At 35.5% G+C, this 22,593-nt stretch overlaps 1 protein-coding gene across 1 annotated transcript in view; it reads left to right on the plus strand.

The window, feature by feature from the left end:
• The window catches only part of tcf7l1b (transcription factor 7 like 1b), a 70,754-nt gene that overhangs the window by 26,205 nt on the left and 21,956 nt on the right, over positions 1 to 22,593 (plus strand). The window contains exon 4 of the mRNA XM_067395504.1: positions 20,566 to 20,649. Coding sequence (XP_067251605.1) covers positions 20,566 to 20,649 — 84 coding nt within the window. The remainder of the gene's footprint in view (positions 1 to 20,565; positions 20,650 to 22,593) is intronic.

Here is a 22,593-nt window from a genome sequence, read left to right on the forward strand (position 1 = left end):
TATTATTATTATTATTATTATTGTTATTATTAATAAAGAGAACAAGTGTGTTCACCCTTAGAGAGTAACTTTCTACTGGCATCCGAGCATTGGGGAAAAACTTGACTTTTTTTGAGCTTTATTTGTCTTTTCTTGCTCGTTTGTAGTTTTGTAAACCCTGTTCATCATTTCAATTTGATTTTATGCCTTTTTCTTCTTTTAGCCTTGATATCTAAGCAACAGCAAAACAAGATATTAAATGATTCTCGTATTGCAGTTCAAATCACAATTACTGTATGATATTGACCAAATCTTGCAGGTTTACATTATAAATTCTGCTGTTTTTTTGTCTCGTGTGGCTTCGGTTTCTCAGTTCCTCTACTATGAGCGCATTGTGTTCCATTCTTTGTCTCACTGTGTGTTTCATGCCCTCTTTCTCTTAGTCAGACTCTCTGGATGGGTTTGGTGTAAATACCTGCAAGCTGGTGCAATCGTAGTTTGTATGTAGTTGTCGCTGTAATAGGGTGTTGAGGAAATTTAGGAATCAAAACTTCTAGACATCTTAATTCCTTCTCCATTGTTCACACCTCATTTTAATAATGTGACAAATTCTTGCTTTTCTATACAATAACAAATTCCACCTTTACATGACTTCATCCTGGTAGTTCAAGTCATAAAATATTCTCTTTTCCAATACGTTATGAACACATGAGCAGTGATTTTGAGAGAGTTACTTGGCGCTTTTTTACGAGACCTTCAGGATGCCAGTGTGTTGACGTAAATGTATTTATTAGCCGTTTACAGTTTATGGCATGGATGTGTTTCATTCTTTGACTACTTGCAAAGTTTTTTTGTGCTTCAGTGTCCGTTTATTTTGACTCCGATGATGGAAAAATAAGGCCAAAATAGCATTTGTGTTCCAAACGTTCTCACTATTCAAATCCACCTTGCGACACAATGAATTTCCACTTACGCTAGGCTTCGAATCCAATTCAAAGTCTTCAGTTGTGAATAAAAACAATGGACTTTGTTAGCTTGTTAGTTTAACTTTTCCAGCTAATTTCTCAAACGTGTCACGAACACAGTCGGCTCCATTCGACCAGCGCGTTCTCCGAAAACTCGATTCCGGTTGTGTTTGGTTTCCCCTCCATTATCCCTGTCTTAGGGTGAGGTTTTTGAACCGTGTAGAGGTGAGAGGGCTCCTGACCCCTCGGACCCTCCACCTGGTCCACTGCCATGCTACGCAAACCCTCTGTGGACTTCATCAAAACCTCACACAGTCACTGGGGCTAGATGCTGTTTGCTTTTCTCATTGTGTTGCGAGCTTTCCTGTTTGTTCTGCTCTAAAACAACACCGATGATGGAGCGTGTTTTGAAGAAGGCCTACTGGTGTTGACAGCCAAAAATTTTGCCCTGGGCGTTATGAATAAAGATTATCTTACTCATGAATGAAGAGATCAGCGGGTAACAAAAGGAGTAGTTCATCCCAAAACTGGTAATTCTGTCATCATACTCACTCTAACGTTTCATCAGTGGAAGAAAAACACGTTTTGAGGGACGTTGGTGCTGCTCTTCCATACAATATCACTGGATGAGGACCAAGAACTTTCAAAGTCTTAAAAAGAAAATAAAAAAATAAAAAATAAAAGTAGTCAAAACAACACAAGTTCTATTTAGTAGTCTTTTGAAGCTATATGATAGCCTTTTGTGAGGAACAGATTAAAACTTAATTCGGGAAAGCCTAAAATATGAAAAAAGTCAGAGAAATCAGTTTGAACCTGTTTAGTAGAGTATCATATTTGATGCATCAGGCTTTTATGGCTCATACAGTATGATATACTGAGAATATGGAGCTCAGACTGGAGAAAAAAATACAAGAACACAAGAAGAAGATGCAGAAGAGAACTCAACCATCTCTCATATGTGTCCCTGGACCACAAAACCAGTCATACGCGTCTTTTTTGGGATTTATACATCTAAAAGCTGAATAAATAAGCTTTACATTGATGTATGGTTTGTTAGGATAGGACAACATTTGGCTGAGACTCAACTATTTGAAAATCTGAAATCTTGAGGGTGCAAAGAAAATCAAAATATTGGGAAAATCTCCTTTAAAGTTGTCCAAATGAAGTCCTTAGCAATGCACATTACTCACAAAAATAAATTTGATATATTTATGGTAGGAAATTTACACAATATCTTAATGGAACATGATCTTAAATTAGTATCCTTGTGATTTTTGGCATAAAAGAAAAATCATAATTTTGACTCATTCAGTGTTGGCTATTGCTACAAATATACCCATGCAACTTATGACTGGTTTTGTGGTCCAGGGTCACATATAGTGTGTGAATACTGAATTGAGTTCTCTTTTGCATCTTCTTGTGTTTGAACAGACAAAAACACACACAATCATGTCAAAATATCCTCATAAACACAGTCGGTTAGGTCTTAAGTAAACGTAAACAGTTGAAGAAAACGCATGCGTATCAGTATATTGGATCAGTGCATTCGGTCTTAAAGTGACCGCAGCCTAATATACCTGCTGCAGTAAGAAAAAGAAAATCATTCGCTGATCTTGACTGAATAACTTCTGTAACTTTAATAAGGATTCATCTGTATTTTATGTATTAACCGAAAATGATGCAATGTCAGATTATATTTGATTTCAGTTTCTGAAGTATTTAATTGTGCTATTTATATTAGTCTAGATTATTAGGTGGTTGTTCTGCAGGCTGCTGATTTTTGTTCATGTTATTCAGCTGCAAGAGAATGTTTAGCAAAAAGACAGAATAAATATGTTTTGATATCTAAATATTTGACTTTGTTTTATTTTTTTTTTCCCATATTGGGATCAAAACTGGGAATCGATAAGAATTTAGAATTGAAATTGCAATCAGAATCGCTAAAATTCAATAGATACCCAACCCTAATGCATATAAATATCAGTCATCAAAGCTCTGTAGTTTTGAAACACTTAATGCAATACAATTATGATTGAGAGATGAACAAATAAATGTTTCTCAAACACCTGATGGATCATATTTAATACTTTTGACTTTTCTAAAAAAATATGCATGAATAAAGAAGTAAACCTAAGTTGCTTCGGTCCAGTAAGTGTTCATCATTTCATAGCAAAAAACACATGAACCACGAGCTGAAGGTGGATGTTTTTACAACTATACTAAAAGGTATTTTATCAGATGAAAGAAGGCATTGTAGTAGATTGTGTAGACAGGTTTTTCAGCAACATTTTGATCATGTTGATAATTTAGAGGCCTTAGAAATATGATACATTAGGCTTTATAGGGTTAAATAATTTACTGAAACATTGCTTGACAGCCGTGATCCCCATTCACTTTCATTAAATGGGAAAAGAGCAGCTTGGACATTCAGCTAAAATGTCTCTTTTTGTGTTCAGTGGAAGACAGACAGACATGTGGGTTTAAAAAAAATGTCATATTTGTGCACATAGTTTTTCTCTCTGTCATGACTTTATGTGCGTGACTACAAGTACACATGTTTTTGCGGCGCTAGAGTCAGTGAGGGAGCTTTACTGCTGTGTGTACGCATGTTTCGTGGATGTGTAGAGGCTGTGTTGGGTTGTAAAGCTCAGTCTGAGCACACAGGAGGTCTGGACCTGTTTCTATATGCCTCTGCTGCTGAGCCAAACATACATCCAGCCCTCTATAGACAGCTGTGTGTGTTTCTGTCAGAGGGGCTTAAGAACGAACACAATCAGTGCTCTGTTTTCATAAGGCTTGTGGTATGTGTGAGCAGAAACAAATGTGTTTAATTTAGCCCTGTCTGTTCCTTCCACCATCTCTGTCTCTCTCTCTAAAATGATGTGTCATAGCAGTGAAAAGACCAGTTTAAATGGTAGCAGTGTGTGTTCAGCCTCTCGTAGCACAAGCCCTTATTGAGGAGCTGCACGATCAGATTTACACTCGAGCAAATATTTATTTTCTCTTTTTTCGGCCTTTAGAAGGCTTTTTTTTTAAAGTTGAGGTTTTAAAGTGATACTTGTGCATCATTTTGCAATCTTTAGTCTGTGTAAGCTTTATAAATGTGGATAATTTGTGTTGCTGACTGAGCAGACGTGTAGAATGAACCCCATTAAGTTGCCTCGTACGGTCACATCTGGACAGAATTTGTCAGGCTGTAAATTAAGTTACTGCTTTTATAGCAGAATTGTTCTCTATTCTAGTATTCAAATATGTGTACCCAATGCATGCCAAGTGTGTTGACTTGTTTTATGTTCTTATTGTTCATTTTTGCATTTTTGTGATGGATCTGTTTACCCAGATCTGTTGTTATTCACAACTAGCTATAAATGTTACGTTTAACTAACAAGGTTAACTGAGCTAACTTGCTCAGAACCATTATAACAAAGAAACTGTATTTGCCTATGGCCAACTTTCTTTTATTAAACTTAAAATATAACTTTCACAAAAAAGTAAGCAGCAAAAATTAATGTGTGTGTGCCATAAATACAAATCTTACAGGCTCTGAGTAAATATTTCACAATCATCTGCCTATAGTTTATCTTAAATTAGGGATGCACAATACTGGATTTTTGTGATATTTTTCAACTCATTTTGGCTGATAACCAACATTTTTCAACTCATTTTGGCCGATTACCGACATTTTTCAACTCATTTGGGCCGATACCAGATATTTTTCAACTCTTTTGGGCCGATACCCAATATTTTTCAACTCATTTTGGCCGATACCCGATATTTTTCAACTCATTTTGGCCCGGTACCAGATATTTTTCAACTCTTTTGGGCCAATACCCGATATTTTTCAACTCATTTTGGCCGATACGATATTTTTCAACTCATTTTGGCCGATTACCGACATTTTTCTACTCATTTTGGCCGATTACCAACATTTTTCAACTCATTTTGGCTGATAACTGACATTTTTCTACTCATTTTGGCCGATTACCGACATTTTTCAACTCATTTGGACCGATACAGATATTTTTCAACTCATTTTGGCTGATACCTATATATTTGAACTCATTTTGACTGGTAGCTGATACCAATATACATATTTTTTTCCCCTTTGTTTGGTAACAACACCATATATGGAAAAAAATTCACTTTTTATTATCACCATAATAACGCATAATCAACACATTATCTTATCGGCAAGGCATATCGGCATATTTTTTTCATATCGGCGGATGATTACATTTTTAAGCCTCTATCAGCCGATTCCGATGTCATGCTGTAATAATATTATGCATCCCCTAGCTTAAATATATCAGCCTAATTTACTTATCAGACTGATACTGATAAAATCTGATATGATTATTGGCTGATGCCGATATATTTTTTGAACATAAATTGCATTCTGACACACATTCAAACGTAAATTGAGCCAGAAGTGTTTGTATTTACATGCAGTCCTGTTCAAAAGTTTGGAAACATTACTATTTTTAATGTTTTTGAAAGAAGTCTCTTATGCTCATCAAGTGCAGGCTTGATGATAGAAAATATGAATAAAAGTCTTTTGTAACTATATACACTACTGTTCAAAAGTTTTAGGTCAGTAATTTTTTTCCCTTTCTTTTTTTGGAAGAAACTGATACTTTTATTCAGCAAGGATGTGTTAAATTAAAAGGATGTTAAATGAATAGATATCTTTTTATTCATCAATGAGTCCTGAAAAAAAGTATCACAGGTTCCCAAAAAAATATTAAGCATCACAACTGTTTTCAACATTGATCAGAAATCATCATATTAGAATGATTTCTGAAGGATCATGTGACACTGAAGAGTAATGATGCTGAAAATTCAGCTTTGCCATCACAGGAATAAATTATATTTTAAAATATATTAAAATAGAAAAACATTTTAAATTGTAATAATATTTCACAATTTTTCTGTATTTTTGATCAAATAAATACAGCCTTGATGAGCAAAAGAGACTTCTTTCAAAAACATTAAAAATATAATGTTTCCAAACTTTTGACTGGTACTGTACATGTTTCTCCCCAAGAGCTATCAATATAGTTTAATGGTCTTTATCCATCATCATTAAGGGTTAAAAATGTTGCCCTTCTTGTGAGCTTAGCATTTGTAGAAGAATCTGTAACAAGATATGCCAGGTACTGAAAAATCTCAGAACATGCTGGTAATTGACTTAAACAATATGGCCGCCTGCCCTCAGCGCTGACAGAACGCCAGCTCTCGCCAGATGCCCCGATTATTTTCTTGTGCTTCTGATTATGCGTAAGGTTTCGATTGACCTTGTGTTGTGTTCTTGAATACAATAGTTCAATTATTCCATAGCGCTTGACTCCATTAGCTCTGTCTGTCTTTCTACGAGAGTGGTGTGAATAAAAGCCCTTCTATAGTAAATGAAATGGTATTATTCAAACTATGCTATTTTCCTTTTTAAAAATAAAGTCTTAAGTGTCTTCTGATTCACTTCTAGATGATGATCAAATCATGGCTACATTTCCTCCTTGATACAACCATGCGATAAGGACACTTTAAAATGAATGGCAGTGAAATGACATGTTTAATATGATAACATGGGCATAAATATCAGAATTGGTTATCCAAGTTTCCAACCATTATATATAATGTCAGATATATAACTCATGCAAATCTCCACCAGAACTTTTGCTTTTTATTTATTTATTTATTTATTTATTTTAATATGAAAATGGTTTCAAAGGCATTTTAGCATGGCATTTTTTGCATGTTCACTAAATGGTTTACTAAAAACTTCATTTTGTTGAGGATACTGTAAGTACGCTCTTATATCCATGCTAAAGTGTACAGATGAAGGCATGCTTTTTAAAAGGATGCTCTCAATGATCGTTGTTGTTTCGTAGCTATAATAAACAAGAGTGGTCTTCAATAGAGTGGGAAATGGGCTCTCCATGCTGTCCTGGCCCCTTTTGATGGACTGTTGGTTACCTTAAAAGCCCGATCCATCCATCAGTCCTGGTCAGACCTTGGAATCTCTCAATTGTTCGGTTAAACCTTTGCCCCGTCTCTCTGCTTCCCTTGCTCTCATAGAAGCTCACACGCATCTCCATGCGTCCTTCCTTACTAATAGTTCTTTTGTGCACAAGAGTGTGTTAAGAGGCCCGTGAGCTCGGCCGTAATAGGGCCATGTTGCCATGGAAATGTGTGCACCGTGGCAGGTTGACCTTTGACTTGGTTTTTAGTGTTTTCAGGCAATGAATGGAAGTGCAAGGAGGGCGCGCAGGTCACAATAGACGCCCGACGAGAGCAGCAGAGCCCTGTCAAAGCCACTTAACTTCACTCGGGCCAAAGACTCAGGGATACTTCAAACATGGCAGCCATTACTCTAGTGCTAGATACATACTTCAGATGTCGGACTGTTGATGGTGACCTCAAGCCAAACACTTGAAGTCTATAGTTGTAATTTGCGTCCTTTTAGCATTCGGCATTGATTTTATTCATTCATGCATTAAAGGAAATTTTAAAGAGGAAGGAAATTGTCAAAAATGTGGCGGATGGTGCTCATGTGATGCAGTTTAAATCAACCATTTCCCATTTATGTCCCTCATTCCTGTCATGTCTCCACAAGTGGCAAAATGGGAAATTGGATGAAGTGCACCACCATCTTGCTGGCGAAAAGGTGTGCATTCAACCAGATTAGTTGCATGCTATATTCAAAATAATTTCTTGCAGTGTCTCTTATAGTTTGTTGTTTGGCACATAGTCTGAAAACAGTCCGTCTCTCAACCTATTGAGCAACCAAACTAGATTTGAGTTTAGTAGGTGGCCTAATATGTAAAGGCACCAACAAAATGCAGAAATGCTGTCAAGGAAGGCAGCTCATAGATTTTGAGACAAGCTAATGACTCTCTTCTCCTGACCGTCAACTTGCTAAGAAACTCCGGGAATTGTTTCATAAAGTATGGGGAGTTTGCAACTCATATGGGTCGCACTTTAGTTTAAGGTCCAATTCTCACTATTAACTAACTAATAACTACTATTTCTGCCTCAATGAACTCCTAATTAATAGTTAGGCCATCCTTAAAAATATTTTGGTTTGCAGTAACAGTAAAAAAAAATAAAATAAAAAATAAAGGGTCGGTAGGTCGGCCTATATATTTTTTTCAAGTTTCCATGTAAAAAAAAAAAAGTAAAATTCTGGTGATGGTGATTACTTAGGTATGAATTTAAACAAATTAGCATATCGTGACGTCACTGACTGGGTCTTTCAACCCGTGCCTTCGGGCACAGCCGTGTTTCCACTGTTGGGCCTAAAGCGGGCATGCTAGTGCGTGCCAGGGCCAGTCGCGTTTCCACTGTCACTTCCGGAGCTTGATCGTGCCTCATCGGGGCTTCCTCGGGGCCAACGGCCCGGGTTTTTCGGCCCGCTGAATAACTTGGTCCAAAGCGGGCCAGCTCGGGCTTGAGGAGGGAGTGGTTATGAGCAAAGGCGGAGTTTATCTGTGTGTGGAGACGGAGGCGCCGATGATTACATGTAGGTTATCAGCTAACACCAGCATTAAAGACGTTTAAAATCATTTTAGCTCAAAACTCACTTTCAGACAAATAACTTATGTTTGTGATCTGATGTGGATTCTGATCACCAAGACTATGCGCGCTATTACCATAGTAAACATGGTAGCCTAAATACGACGGCTTGAAGAAATCAGAGAAATATACGTAGGCTATCACAATCATGTAATTATTTTATCTGTCAGCACGTCTCCTCTCTCCTTGTCTTCCTCTCAACGGGTTGAGACGAAGCGAACGCACCGGCCATAGTGTGACATCCGTTAACTAATAATGTAAACATAGATGACGGTTTTTATTTAAAAGAAAGAACGTATCCTTTGTTTGTATGTAGGCCTAGGCTATTTATATATTTACAATACTTACTAAAATATAATTAATATTATTTTATTGCTTTTGTATTAGTTGTTTGAAGAGTAAAAAAAAAAAAAAAAAAGGTCAGTCTTAACACGGCAAGTCGGTCGGACTTAAAGCAAAAAAAAAAGTTTCGGTAGGTCGCAAACATGTTCAAGCCCTATAAGATCCATTTCTGTATTCCGTTTTAATGGTTTAATTCAATTTTAATAATCAAAAATGATGTGTAATCCATTGATTTTCATAAAACTTGAACAGTTGAATAAAAGTGTATTAATAATAGTTCCTTATGAAATTAATTTTATCAGAAATTGTGTATTTTTTCTGGGTTCTGTGTTTTATTTATTACAGATTTATTATCAATTAATCAAATGAATGCATAAAACTTAATTTAATTAAGTTGTAAAAATTCAATCGAATTAAATTGAACAAATTCCTTTCAACAAAGTTCTGCACAACCCTACAATTTAAAATATGGACAGAAAATTGTGATATTCCTTACATTCTGTTTAAATAAACTATTATTATTATTACTTTGAGCAATAGTAATGTATTTCTGTCACAATTTCCTCAAGTTAAACCAAACTTTTATTTTGACGGGTTGTCAAATAACTTTTGAGTTTCTGTATGTATCTGATGATGGTTTTATGGGTCACACTTTAGATTAGAGTCCAATTCACAATATTAACTACAAATTTTGCCTCAATAAACTCCTAATTACTACTTATTAATAGTTAGTAAGGTAGTTAAGTTTAGGTATTGTTCAGAATTAAGAGATGTAGAATATGGTCATGCAGAATAAGGCATTAATATGTGCTTTATAAGTACTAATAAACGGCCAATTTCCTATTAATATGTATGATAATAAACAGCTAGTTAGTAGTGAGAGTTGGACCTAAACTAAAGTGTTGCCGTTTTATGAAATGAAATGGTGAAATGCTGGTGATGTGACTCGAGCAGCTCTGGAGATGAAGTTCACTAGTCCAGATCACAATTTGATTAAATGTACAGCCATACTTTTGATTTATTCATCTATAATTTTGCCAAATTCTGTGATATACAGTAAATTAAATTTTTCTGCATCGTGGAAATCATCCTGTGGAACAAGGAAAAAGAGGTGGAATCAATTTTGGGTTGGAACAATCAGTCGAACCGTGTAGGAAAATAGTCTCAGACGTTGTTATGGTGTGGAAAGCATAAATAAATAGTCTCATTGAAATGTTTCGTCTAGCCACGCTGGTAAACAACTCCAACGGCCAAAACAAACATACCTGCATGCTGAGCGGACTCACTAATGTGGCAGAGTTTACCTATGGGATTGTGTTACTGTCCAGGGAAATCGCTCTGGGATGCGGATCTATCGGCATCCGGGCCAGTGAAGATAGACCGGTGATTTTATTATTAACCCTACACCTAGCGTGCCAGCGAGCATGTGTTTTCTCGTCTGTGACTGCCAGACTCTTTTACCCAAATCGCTATCATTGCTCAAGTTTAATCTCTGAAGTTTGGTTGCATTCCTTTAGATCTGACAGATCTTTGTGTGCTGATCTAGTGCTGCATCAGTTCAGCCCAGTTTCACTGATAGTTAATCTCTGTTTCCAATTAGCATGATTGTTTCTTGTTTGCTTAAGAATGATTTATATAATCGCTTAATTACCCACAACACACTTAAACAAAGGAGCCCGGTTTGAAGCAGGCGGCTGTTCTCGCCTCTTTTGTGTGAGGTGTGTGGTCAGGTTAGACTAACAGTAGGTGTAAATGACTAGTATTAAGCTGATGGCATGTTCTGACAATAGGCTGTCATGTGGGGCAGGACGGTGTGTGTGTGTGTGTGTGTGTGTGTTATCAGTGCTGGGCTGCTCAGATTGAGAGATGTGATTAACACTTTAACACACCGGCCACAGGGAGGCCCATTTGGGTTCATCAGGGGGTCCTAAATAAGTACAGGCCACACGCTGGGTGATTGGCATTATCCACGGGTGTGCAGATGATCACTTTCTGTGCAGAATAAAAGTATGCTATTACATTATATTATTTTTGTGGTTTGATAATAGAATTATACTATAAAACTGTGGTTACTTAGCATTATTACTTGGTTCTCTTGAATATTTGATTTTGATAGACATCTATTTACACTACCGTTCAAAAGGGTCGGTTTATAATGTTTTCAAAAGAAGTCAAGGCTGCATTTATTTAATCAAAAATACAGTAAAACAGTAATATTGTGAAATATTATTACTATTTAAAGTAACTGTTTTCAATGTGAATATCTTGTAAAATGTATTTTATTCCTGTGATCAAAGCTGAATTTTCAGCATCATTACTCCAGTCTTCAGTGTCACATGATCCTTCAGAAATCATTCTAATATGATGACTTGTTGCTCAACAAACATGTTTGATTATTATCAATGTTGAAAACAGTTGTGCTGCTTTCTGTGGAAACCGTGATACATTTTTTAGGAGTCTTTGGTAAATATATCGTTCAGAAGAACAGCATTTACACTCTTAAAAAATAATGTGTTGGCTTAACAAAACAAAACAAAAAATTAACAGTTTGCATCAATTTCTTTGAGTTATAACTTTGAGTGAATTTACGTTCAACCAACAAGCTACATTGAGTTAGAGGAACTTAATTTGTAGCATAAACACACATTTTTAAGTTGATTACTCAAAAAATTAAGTCACTCCAACTACAGAGTTGTAGCTCTGGAGCCAATTAATCTATTTCAGTTCAAATCAACAGATATCATAGAACATGTTTACTTATTTAATGAACAAGTAAGATATTATTGTCACTGGCATTAGCGCAGTCATTATTGTTTACCTTCATGTTTCTACTCTTCAGCACAATGATAACCACAAAAACTTCAATATTACAGAAACTCTTTTAAATGTCAAACGTAACGGCATTAAACACTAACAGGTTTTTCCCTTCACTAAAAGAAATAAATTTACACTTAATTTCAACATTTATTCTTAAAAGCCGATAAACAGAAATTTGAGTTTAAATTACAGCCGATATTAAGTTGATGTAATGATCAACATTATTATGTAAACAGAACTCTTCAAATAATGTTTGCGACTTTAAAAGGTTTAATTAAAACAATAAATAAATTTTTTTAACTTGCAACCATGCATTTAAGTTTTATTTTAAGTGGTAACAGGTAACCTGAATTACTTTTTAGACTGTATTTCAAATTGAAACCTTTGTAACATTATAAATATCTTTACTGTCACTTTAGATCAATTGAATGAATCCTTACTGAATAAAAAGTATGAATTCCTTTTTTTTTTTTAAATCCCCAAACTTTTGAACGGTAGTGTATCTATTAATGATTTTGATATCACCAAAATTGCATGTAAATGCTGTTTGCTTTTTAAAATGAGCTGATTTTTGTTGGTTATTGAGTTTAGATGTACAACAAAACACAGTATAACCAGCTAAATATTTTCTCTCTTTAGTCTTTATTTTTGCTCTCGTTACTTTTTAAAGTCATTTGTATGTAAAGCACTTTGCATTACCACTGTGTTTGAAATTGTGCTATTTATGTGCCCTCCCTATCACTTACCTAGCCAGTGTTGTCATATTAAAATACAACTGTAATAACTTATTTGAAGTATGTGCATTAAGAAGCTAAAGTTATTAAAGGGTGATGGTAAAACTTAAAACAGATTTCATCATCACCCAGGCTTTTAGACTTAACTTTTTAGCCTAAAAACTTTCTGAAGCGAGCGGCACAGATCTCGAGCGAGTAATTGAAAGCATGTCAGCTCCTCATTACCTCGACAGCAGAGCTGTAAGTTTGTCAGGCCGATTCTATTTGGGTGCTGTTGGCAGCTGCCGCGCTTTCCCTCAGTAACAAATGTCCCTCACATCTGCCTCACAGCATCCCTGGCAGCGCTGCCTCGTCTCCTCCGAGCTGACAAAGCCTCCTGGCCCCCCGTTCGCGTCTCTCTCTGTGAAAGGAGCCGAACAATTGGACTCTGGCGCTGGCACCTAGCGGGCCCAAGAGCATATGCCATATTCTCTCTGTTCACCAAACCAAAGGGCCTGGTGCTTGGCTTTTCTCTGGAAAATTCTCCACCACCTTTTGTCGCATCTGTGTTCTGCCTCTCATTAGGAGAGCGTTCGACTGATGTTCGCTCTGAGCGTTGGAGGCCGAGGCAGAGAGCTGGAAGACAATTAGAGAGGAGAGAGAAATGGATCAGATAGCTGGAGGATGACGGCCTGTGAGAGGCCTAGTTTTGAAGTTGAGACTCTATGTAGGATGAGGAAACGGGGACCCACTGCATGGAGTCTGTGCGGCTTGGCGAGAAAGTTTTAGGCACAATGTTGGGTCTCTAATGCGACGGTGGAAAATGTTCCAGCAACCAAATGCATCGGAATGTTTGATTCCGTTTAGAAATATAATGCGGCGTCAGCAAAAGCATTTTACATTTGTAATAATGATGATCCCTTATGAAAATTAACCATGGTTTTATCATAGTCAAAATTATATGTTTTGACTACCATTTGTTTAACCGCAAAAAAAAAAAAACATAGTTAAACTATGGTTTTTGTAGCAAAACCATTGTTAATTGTTAATAACTACAAGAACCATGTAAACCATGGTTATTTAATATACAGTGTAATTATAATATAATATAATTTACATATGTATATACATATACAGTGTAATATAACATAATATATAATATAGTTTGTTATGTAAAACATTATCATTATAAACAATTCTTACACCTTGTGATATAGTTTGTGTAACATATATTTAGTAAATAATTACATTTGTGATGATAGTGATGATTATACTAATAACGGTAGTAAATACATTTCATTTTATATATAGATTGTAAAATTCAAGTTTGCTTTACAGAGCCAAAATATGATGCAATATAATGTAATATAAAAATGTATCATTTATAAACAATTCTTCCACCTTGTAATAGTTTATCGTGGATATTCAGTAAATAAATAATTACTTTTGCAATAATAATAATAATAATACATATATAAGTAAATATATTTGATTTTATATTCTAGATTTTAAACTCAAGCTTGTTTTACAGAGCCAAAAAATATATAATATAATATAATATAATATAATATAATATAATATAATATAATATAATATAATATAATATAATATAATATAATATAATTAATCACTATAAACAATTCCTAGACATTGTAATATAGTTTGTGTACCACAGATACTCATGATATATAATAATAATAATAATAATAAAAATAAAAAAATAATAATAACAGTAGTAAATACAATTTGTTATATATACCAGATTGTAATATTCAAGCTTGCTTTAAAAGGCCAAAATATAATATAATGTAGTGTAAAATAATGTTATATATCATTATAATCACAATAAACAATTCTTCCATACTCAAAAAAAAAAAAAAAAAGTTTGGGCCTTTTTTTCAAGATTTACGCATTTCAATTATTAGTAAAATGTAATCGAATTGAACAATCCTTTCATTTTTAATTGAATAATTAAATAAACCTTACATATTTTTACATGAGGATTATTCTGTTCAATCTGATGGAATTTTACTATCAATTGAAATGCATAAATCCTAAAAAAAAAAAAAAAAATAAAAAAAAAAAAATTTGAGTGTACCTTGTAACATAATTTGTGCAACTGTGTATAAATGCACCTTGCTGCCTATTTTCAAAGCCAGGACTGTCCATTTATAATCCATATGATGCATTTGATAACATGTTAAGATCATGTTCATATCATCTCAATGCAGTGGTTGACAGATGTTTGCGGTGCTCCTCCTTCGCTCTCCTCTTCTGAGTCACTCTGTTTCATGCCAGGTCTGTCTTGTTTTAATCTCAACTCAAGGGCACCTGCAACACATTAGCACAGCGCCTGAAGTGTACTGTAAAAGATAATTGGCAAATTGAGTTTGTGTGTGTTTCAGTCCCATGTCATTGTAAACACTTACTAAAGGATTGCAGCGCAGAAACGCTCCACTTTCTCGTTCCGCCCAAAGCACTTTTCCGATTCTAAGCACTCTTGTCTTTAGGAGCTGAATTCTGCTGACCAGCACGAGAGGGCTTTTTTTCTCTCGCTCTGAGCCAACTTGAGGATAGTTTTAGTGGGCCAAGGTTCTGACCACAGCGGCACCAGTGTTTGGATAGAGCTCAAGTGCTAAATGGACAGGATGCCAGCGTGCAACAGCGACAGGAATTGTGTTGGGCTGAGGTGTTGAAAATGGCTGAAAAGCCCAAAAAAGTAGAAAAGAATTAATTTTAGCTGAAAACGGGGGTGAACTTGTGATGTTGGACACATTCCGAGTGCTCTTGGAATCATCAAAGTCAACTGCAGCCATCACACTCTTAGAAGAAAAGGTTCTAAATGGAACCTTCAAGGGTTCCGTCAGGCGCTTCATATAGAGAACATTTAACATCCTTGTTCTTAATTCATGCCTGTTAGATATTTAAGTATTTGTTAGAAAAATGTTTTGTCATTCTTTTTACTGTTATAATCTTTAATCTCCAAATATAACGTTCTCCACCTCTGAAACAATGTCTTCTTTCACTTCTCTGTTTTATAATTTAGTGATATTCCATTCGACTAAATTGTGCCCTACATAATTTCCTGCTGAGAATTTTTCAAATGAAAATGGTACAATTATGGAAATCTAATCATTTAAAAATGACCAAATTTTACATTTAAAAATGATTTATTTTACATTACACATTTGAATGTCATAACTATGGAAATCTTACATTTTAAAAATGACACACAAAAAAAAGTGCATTTATTTATTTAACATATTTTAAAAAGTAACCCATCATGGAAATCTTACATTTTAAAAAATTACCAAATAACATTTAATTTTTTTTTTTTTTTTTTTTACAATTACATATTTGATAGTCGCTATTGTGAAAATCTTAAATTTTAAAAATGACCAAAATTTACAAGTTAAATATTTATTCATTGAACATATTTGAAAGAGGCACAATAATGGAAATCTTAAATTTAAAAAATGAATTTAAATATTTATTAATTGTTGATTCTGCCTTAAATTAATAGATTGTTAGCTAACTGCGTGATTTGTACATGTACATTTCTGAAATTACATAACTTGCACAGACTCACCTCTGATAAAATATCATTCATGTTGACGTGCATTTTCTTTCTAGCTGCTTTGAAATGATATGAATTGTGAAAAGCGCTATACAAATAAATGTGAATTGAATTTATTTATTTGACTGATCAAAAATGTCACTATGGAAATCTCAAAGTTTCAAGTTTTCTTTCACTAAACCATGTGTTTTTAGGCTTAAGAATGTAGCATTTTATGTCGAATCAATGTAAAATGTAGTTTAAAGCACTGGTAATGATCGGAGACAGATCTAGAGACCTTAACTGGAACGAGGCATCTTTACTGGAAGCCACTGTAATGTTAACAATACTTTTTATGACTTAATATGTAGATCTGTGAGTGTTTATATCTTGGCCTGGAGTCCTGTGTGGGATAATACAAGACCAACTAAAGAGAGTAATAATGGCGGCCTTCTGTTTCTCTTTAGCAGTTGTGTGGCCCTGTATTCCTTCCCTAACATCAGCTTTAGGGATGTGTGTGTGTGTGTGTGTGGCAGGGGATAGTAGGGCAGATGACTGATGTCGACCCCAAGAATTTCCTCTCTTGTGGATGGGAACGAGGGGCCCGATCTGCCCCCCCGACTCACCCAGCTGTCAGGAAACAATACCCTTGGCCTGTTCAGACAAAACTCATTCCTGAAAGTGTTTTTTTTTCTTTCTCTGTCGCTCCCACTCCCTCCCCTCTTCCTTTTGTGCTATAATGTCTTTTCCATTTTTAACCATAGCCGTGTAAACTTCCTTCCTATGATCGCTCTGTTTGAAAGCAAGGTCAAAGATGTAAAAGTGGACCGGACCCCACATTAATTCATTAGCAGCACGGATGAGGCTTCACATTTTCCGGCTGGATTTGCGGTCATGAGCGACATCCAAGATCGGTTTATTGAATCCACTTATCATGTTTACATCATATTAACATGGTGTGGCGTGTTTATTTGTGCTTAGAGTTTGTCTTGACTAAGTCAGATGCTGATTGCGCAAACAATGTGGATAATTAACCTATAAACATTAAGAAGAAACACAATTGGTTTGATTTTAAGAGAGGCCATCATCCAATCAGTGTGCAGCGATAAGTCTTTTGGCAGATATCGATAATTCTTTATATTTAAAAGCCAAAACCGATATATTGGCCTATAAATCTGAATCCAAATTTTTATATAATTTTTGAGAGCCTGATTACAAAAACAAAAGTGTCACCATTTAAAAGCCATGTCTCAAGCACACAATTATGTTCTCATTATAATTTTTTGTAGTCTATATGTCAGATTTGCGCTGTACGCTGCACTTAACTGTATTTTTCCTTTTCAAAGTGATTCCAATCATATTTCAAGCAATTCAAAACCATCATGGTGAACAGTGTCTGAAGTGTCTCAGCTGAAGGAAATAATCCATTATTTATGGGCTTTAATATAGCGGCCAAATTTACCTATCAGATCGATAACGATAACATTAAAAACGAACATATATCGGCCCATACTGATATGGTGGCTGATATATCATGCACCCCTAACTGCAATAGGACATTGCAGTAGGCATAAAATTGTCATAAAATAGTTAATTAAGAGCATTTTATTAAGGTTGAATGATATATCACTCAATTTTGTTCATTTATATTGATCAAATATCAATATGCGTCTTTCATATTTTCAATTATAAAGTGAATCCTAAATTAAATTGTAGCATTAAAAACTATTAATTTTTGATATGTATGTATTTATTTATAGACAGAATTTAATATTAGCCATTTATCAGCCATTTACCATTTCAAAATTGTACTTTACATGTCATTTCCCTGTAATTATTTGTGAAATTTACTAGCAATTTCTGAGTGAAAGTAATTTCAAAGTAAATCCCACACACTTTTCTGTTCCAATGTACCTTTAGGAGCAGGAACACGCGTTAAAGTAAACAGGATCAGTTTTGATGCGCTTTAATGCATTCTGCTCAAACACTAGTATGAGAATATTAACTTCGACTAAATGTTTTTAATGAATTTTAAATTCCTGAGCAGCCTAAAGAAATTCGTGCACATGAAAATCTGCTGTATCCGGCAGTTAAAAACTGATATACAAACCAGATGTCTGAACTGAACTCCATTGAGACTTCAGCTCTGACCATAAGACCAAATGGAGCAAAACAAGAAGATCTGAGCACAACCTCTGCATTCATTACAAGCCGCATTGTGCATTAGTGACCATCAGCGCACCTGTGGAATAGACACGGGCCGCACGAACAGAGTGGGATGGTGTTAGCTCTGCTCCTGATAGTTAAAGTGATACAGAGAGAGGTCAGAAGTGCAGGGCTATTCACTTGAGCATTATAGATGTGGCTGTGTTTTTACCACGGTCCAGTTTTCCCACCTCTCTCCATGGGATTTCCTCTCAGCTGTCCCTACACGAGACACACACACACACACACACACTCGATAGAAGCCCACAGCTGGGCTCTGGGAGGAACACATTCTCCAACAAACACAGATTTCACACTCACACTCTCTCTCCATTACACTCACACACACACGTACAAGATACAGACACAGGTGTCTGCCAGAAGAATTGCTCTCGGCTGACCGTTCGACTTATTTATGACCCTCTGAGAGGCAGATCTCATGCTGGAAGATTCTAAGTCTCTTTTCAATTTGACATTTGTTTCACTCATTCAATCACAGTTAGTCATCAGAAAAAACCTGTCTAGACACACAAACACACAGACTGCTCTGTTTTAAAAGGTGCTTTTGCAAACAGGTCTTACAAAACGTGTTGGTTAACTTTGCCACCCACTGAGGTGAAGTTTCTGCACCTGTTTTGTACAAGAATTTTTCCATTGAGCTTTAAAGTCACCATGAAGTCAAAATTGACCTTTTTTTTGTGGAATATGCAGTATTCATCACAAATGATTTATCTGTGCACATCATTTATTTCTTTTTAATTAATATGCCCTTGTAATCTTTAATCAAAATCACTTTGGCTACACTTTCGATAGTCCACTTTAGACATTATACTAACTATAAGTAACTTTGCAACTACATGTCACAATACTCTCATGAGAGTATTGGTAGACTGATAGGTTAGGTGTAAGTAGAATAAGTTGATGTAAAGTCCATGCAATGTTACTTATAGTCAGTAAAATGTCTTTTGGGGGACCATCAAAAACGTGTTAACAGATATTAAGCAGAGTTAGTTGACATGGTTGACATGTACTTTGAGAATGAGTTGACATAGTTGACGTCCTCTTGATAGTTAGTTGACGTAGTTGACCTCTACTTTGAGTATTAGTTTACATGTAGTTGACACATCCTCTTGAGTTAGTTGACATCTACTTTGAGAGTTAGTTGACATGTACTTGAGTATTAGTTGACGTAGTTATGTCCTCTTGAGTTAGTTGACATGTAGTCGACATGTACTTTGAGAGTTGGTTGACATGTAGTTGAGTATTAGTTGACGTAGTTGACATGTCCTCTTGAGTTAGTTGACATGTACTTGAGTATTAGTTGTAGTTATGTCCTCTTGAGTTAGTTGACATGTACTTTGAGAGTTAGTTGACATGTAGTTGAGTATTAGTTGACGTAGTTATGTCCTCTTAAGTTAGTTGACATGTAGTCGACATGTACTTTGAGAGTTGGTTGACATGTAGTTGAGTATTAGTTGACGTAGTTGACACATCCTCTTGAGTTAGTTGACATCTACTTTGAGAGTTAGTTGACATGTACTTGAGTATTAGTTGACGTAGTTATGTCCTCTTGAGTTAGTTGACATGTAGTCGACATGTACTTTGAGAGTTGGTTGACATGTAGTTGAGTATTAGTTGACGTAGTTGACATGTCCTCTTGAGTTAGTTGACATGTAGTTGAGTATTAGTTGACATGTAGTTGACGTACTCAGAGTTGGTTGACATGTACTTGAGTATTAGTTGACGTAGTTGACATGTCCTCTTGAGTTAGTTGACATGTAGTTGAGTATTAGTTGACATGTAGTTGACGTACTCAGAGTTGGTTGACATGTACTTGAGTTAGTTGACATGTAGTCGACATGTACTTTGAGAGTTAGTTGACATGTTGTTGACATACTCTGAGTGTTAGTTGATGAATTCAGAGTTAGTTGACCTAGTTGACGTATTCAGTTTGTTGATATGTAGTTGATGTACTTTTAGTGTTAGTTGATATGTAGTTGACATATTCATAGTTAGTTGACATGTAGTTGACGTACTTTGAGAGTTAGTTGACGTAGTTGCAAAGTTCCTTAGAGATAGTGGAATGTCTAAAGCGGACTATCGAAGTAGTGTTACCATAACTTCCCTCCCTCTTGCAGTGACATCTCTTCTCTGACGTGTTTACTGGCGTGAGGGCGGAACAACCCGTCACTCACATGACATCCACCAATAGCAAAGCACAACCATCCAATTAATTCCCCACAGAGAAAAAAAATCAAGCCCTGCCCTACATTTGTTCTTGTTCCAGAAGCCATTTAACTCAAATATACGTCACAATAGGGAAGAAAAGACTTGTGTTTCATGCTGACTGTAAAAGGAAATGTGAATTAAAACATAGTATTAGTGTCTAATCTGTGTTTTTTCATTGTTTTCACAGTATTTGCAGATGAAATGGCCTATTCTGGATGTTCCAGGCACGGCAGCACTCAAAGACTCACGGTCACCTACTCCAGGACACTTAGTGAGTATCTCACAAGTACACACACCACACACACACACACACACAGCGGCCACAGAAAGTATTAAGACAATGTCACTGTATCAGATAGAAAAATCTAAAACTAACAGACAGTTATTGTACAAAGAGATGACACGAATGCACTTTTCAAGCATTTCGCAAAAATGATGATGGTTTTGAATAATGCAAGAATGGATATACTGTCTGAAATTAAGACACTCAATTCAAAACTTTCTGGTTGTCAAACCTAAAGGGTAAGTTCACCACAAATATTAAAATTTGTCATTTAATTCACCTTCATGTCCATAGGACTTTCATTCATCTCTGAAACACAAATGTTTTTAATATTCTGTCATCATTTTGTAAGTCCACACAACTTAAAAGCTTGAAAAAGTTCATAAAGACATGTGAAGTAATCCATATGAATCAGGCGTTGTATTCTGAAGAGATTTAATATAGGATTTTATTCATATTAGATGTGCTCTCTGTATGTGCGTTGATCAATGTTTATATGAATAAATTAAATGGTATCTTTTCAGAATAAAACACTTAATACATGTGGATTACATTTACAATGTCTTGATGTACTTTTTCAAGCTTTAAAATTTTGGTTGCGTGGACTTTCAACGGAGGGGCAAAAGTAATAATAAAAATATCTCCAATTGTGTTTTGAAGTGAAATAAAAGTCTTATGGTTTTGGGACGATATGAAGATGAGTAAATAATGACAATTTTAATTTTTGGGTGAACTATGCCATTTAAAGTCAGCATGAATCAAAACTGATCCTGTTATTGATCCTTAATTATTTTCTTACAGGTTTTATAGTGAATTAATCATCCGTGCATTTAAAAAAAAAAAAAAAAAAGACCTCAATCTTTAATCAAACTTGATCTTCCCGTGATGAGCCACACTTCTCTTTGTTGACGTATACAAGGTTGTGCTGCAATTAAGCTAATCACATGCAGATGTACCAAATCTATGAGATGGTTTTTAATGGGTGTTGTCAGCTGATCTTTATTGACTACCTGAGCTTGTATTGATTTGTGTAATTGATGCAGTTGGCCATGCAAAGCGATTGATAGTGCTGTTGTTTGGTGTGCACTAAGAACAGCTTTTCTGAAGAGGACAAATTAAAAAGCCCACTTCTTCCTACCTACAATGTGTTCGAAAACAAAATGAATTAATTTTCCACATGGTCACTTAAAGTCAAGTTTTAAATCAAGTCTTAAAATCAATTTTGGTTGCCTGCAGGTACATTACAAGTAATGAAAGCTATATTTCCAAAATGATTCTGGCTCAAACCAGAACACGTGGTACATCTTTGCCACTCCTTGGTGTGCAGTGATCGCTATGGGATAAGAACAAACTTCCCTGTTGGCCAGATCTGTGTGAATCCAGTCAGGCTGGTTGGAGTTCAGAGGGTTTGCATGGTGGTAGTTTGTGTCCTTAGCTGACGTGTGAGGTTTGATTCACCTCTGGTAAGCTGATGAGAGGTTGATAAATTTAAACAGAGCGTTACATTCTTGCTGTGGTGGAGCATGTATGTATGTGTCAGGATGAAACATGCAAACACACAACATGAGGAACCTCAGATGGCGAGGCAGGCAGACTGACCCGTACTAAACCGGTTTATGCAGAGTGGGCGGAAGAGTGACGTTTTTCATACATTAAAAATATGTGAATCAAAGTCTCATGACATTTTGAACAATTTGATTATTCCTCTATCTGATAATAAATGAGTTTAAATTGCGTGACTAAATAAAGTAATGAAACCGATTAAAGCGTTACCCAATTATTATACCCATTAAATAATACCCAGTTATTTCCAGCCTTTAAAGAACGGTTCAGCTACTTAGCAGCTATTAGTGGTTTTTAATGACTGATTTGTTGCTCTTACTTAGTCTGAAATCCCCTCTGACAGGGAGACATAATAAATTGTGACATAAT

The sequence above is a fragment of the Chanodichthys erythropterus genome, chromosome 9 (assembly GCF_024489055.1).
Source record: "Chanodichthys erythropterus isolate Z2021 chromosome 9, ASM2448905v1, whole genome shotgun sequence".
Lineage (NCBI taxonomy): Eukaryota > Metazoa > Chordata > Actinopteri > Cypriniformes > Xenocyprididae > Chanodichthys > Chanodichthys erythropterus.